Genomic DNA, 2,276 nt, shown 5'->3' on the forward strand with positions numbered 1-2,276 from the left:
TCATTCACCTGCCTGCGCCTTTGGGAGAGGCACTGGGCGCTCGGGAGGGCAGGCTGAGTGCCCACTCTAGGCTTGGCAGGACTGTACGCCCCAGGGGGTGCGACTGGTCTGCGTCGTTCATTAGGGCCGCTACATGGCATTGGGGAAAGGGCCTGGCAGATGCCCACTTCTGATGTGATTCCTCAAGGGCCAGCGACACACCCCAGCGCAGGGGCTCAGCCGAGTGAGTTCTTGGCAGACTCCTCAGAGGAGGCCGGAAAGGGTGGCCGCACCCCATCACCACACCCTGTAACCCCCAGAGCCACCTGGCTGCACAAGGGGAGAATGAAGACGCCTCCTTGGCTACCTTGTCGGACGATGGCAGCTGGCTCTCCGCCCTGCAGGCTGGCCCTCCCGATGGAGGGCTCGCTGATGTCCGTCCAGTAGACCATCCCATCCACACAGTCGAAGGCCAGGCCGATGATGACTTTATCCTGCAAGTGCGGAGCAGCGCTGAGCACCGGCCTCTGCCTGGGGACCGGCAGCCGGGACCCACCGCGGGGAGGCGTCTGACACCTCTTTATGAGGATATTCAAGTCACTGGCCCATTGCAACATGTCTAGCAGGGAGCTGTGAAAGCTCAGATAAAAATCTTTTGCGGGCCCTCCCTGGTGGCACAGCGGGTTAAAGCACAGCACTGAGAATCTAAAACTGCTTCCGCATGAGTTCGATTCCCGCCTGCCCCAGAGGTGACCACATGGCGCGGCAGACCTCTCCTGACCCGCCCGCTAATGCATAAATAAATAAATCTTTAAAAAAATTAAATCAACAATCTGGGTTTTACCACATCACAAGGGATTCTCTCCCATCTGCTGCTCTGAGAGCCAAGGGCCATTTAGAATGGCTGGAACTGCTAGCAGGAAGCAGTGGAGTTTGCAACGACCCTGTTGGAGCAATCTGGCCTATCAGGAGGTCACCCCAACCCTATGTTCTTTGTGAACACACGAGACCCTCAGGTTCCTGTGTATGTATCTGGATTCTGGATGTGAGATTCATGATATGACTGTGACCGCGGATGCCGAAAAAGCCAAGATGCCAGGAGGACCCCACGGGAGGGGGTGACGACACATTAGCAACAACCGTCGGACAAGGTCTTTGTGACCCCAACTTCAAGCAGAGGGTCGTGAAGCATTAAGATATCTGCACATCCCTGGAGACAGAGGGACGAGACTGACCTCCGAAGTCTCCTCTGATTTCCAGACAAAGCTGGAACAGGTCTTTCTGGGGTATTGAAGGGCCACATCCTGTGTGAGTGATATGAGAGGGGGCGAGCGAGCGAGCGAGCATGCGGTTGGTGCATCTTCACACGAGCCCAGAGGAACCCCGTACGATGCTGCCCTGTATGAGACGCCTCTGCCCTGTCTTCAAAAACAAGACCCATGAAGCTGCGCTCTGAAAACAGGAAGCTGCTCTGGATGGGCTAGAGCCCGAGAGCGGTCTGGGAGGGAGGAGGAGGAGGAGGCCACGGACGGAAAGGAATGTCCGGGCGGAGACTGCGGGAACGGGCGGGTCGGGCGGGTCGGGCTGCGGGATATGCCATGACGACCCACACAAGCTCTCTCTCGCCTGTCTTCTACAAAACCCCCAGCCAGGTGGATGGTGTTTCTTCACGGTGGGCGTCTGCCGGATCTATCTCACTGTGCTTAACGCTCTCTTGGGTGAGTATCAGCTACCAAATAACTAAGGCAGGAAAGAGCGAGCAGTGTCCTCTCCTTCCCTCCACTGGGTTTTGAAGGGACATCACAGACAGTAGCAACGTTTTTAATAGAGATAAGAGGCAGAAAGCATTATCCTGTTCACTAAGCCAAATGATGAGTATTGGAGACTAAACACTGCATGCAAGGCGCATGTCCAGAGGCAGACACAGGTGCCTCAACCCGACCTCACTCCTGCTGCGTCATTGCTTCGAAGCAGCCACGGAAGGAGATAACTGTGTCCCAGGGGATCACAGAGAACGCTCTGGAATATCAGTGGTTGGCGAAACAGCAAATTGGCAAAAGCAAAAGCTGATTTCTGCCCCCAGTAAAAGGCAGAGCCAAACCAGGCTCATCTTGGGTTTTAAAGACGTGCTGGTTTCGCACACAGAGCTGGGGCGCAGGTACGAGGTGCAGGGGTCAGAGGACTCCCCAGAGACAGAGTGAGGAGGACAGCAAGAGGAAGTATGCTGCTGAGGGGAGGCGGCGAGACAGGCGGGGTCTGCTGTGCCCTGGGGTCCCTCCCTGGCCGGGGATGGACTC

At 56.6% G+C, this 2,276-nt stretch overlaps 1 protein-coding gene across 1 annotated transcript in view; it reads right to left on the reverse strand.

Moving 5' to 3' along the window:
* NID1 (nidogen 1) overlaps positions 1-2,276 on the reverse strand; it is a 54,103-nt gene that overhangs the window by 8,921 nt on the left and 42,906 nt on the right. Inside the window, exon 11 of the mRNA XM_012730851.1 lies at positions 347-510. Within this exon, the coding sequence (XP_012586305.1) occupies positions 347-510 (164 nt within the window). The remainder of the gene's footprint in view (positions 1-346; positions 511-2,276) is intronic.

This window comes from Condylura cristata, unplaced genomic scaffold (genome assembly GCF_000260355.1).
Source record: "Condylura cristata isolate star-nosed mole 26May11 unplaced genomic scaffold, ConCri1.0 scaffold00029, whole genome shotgun sequence".
NCBI lineage: Eukaryota > Metazoa > Chordata > Mammalia > Eulipotyphla > Talpidae > Condylura > Condylura cristata.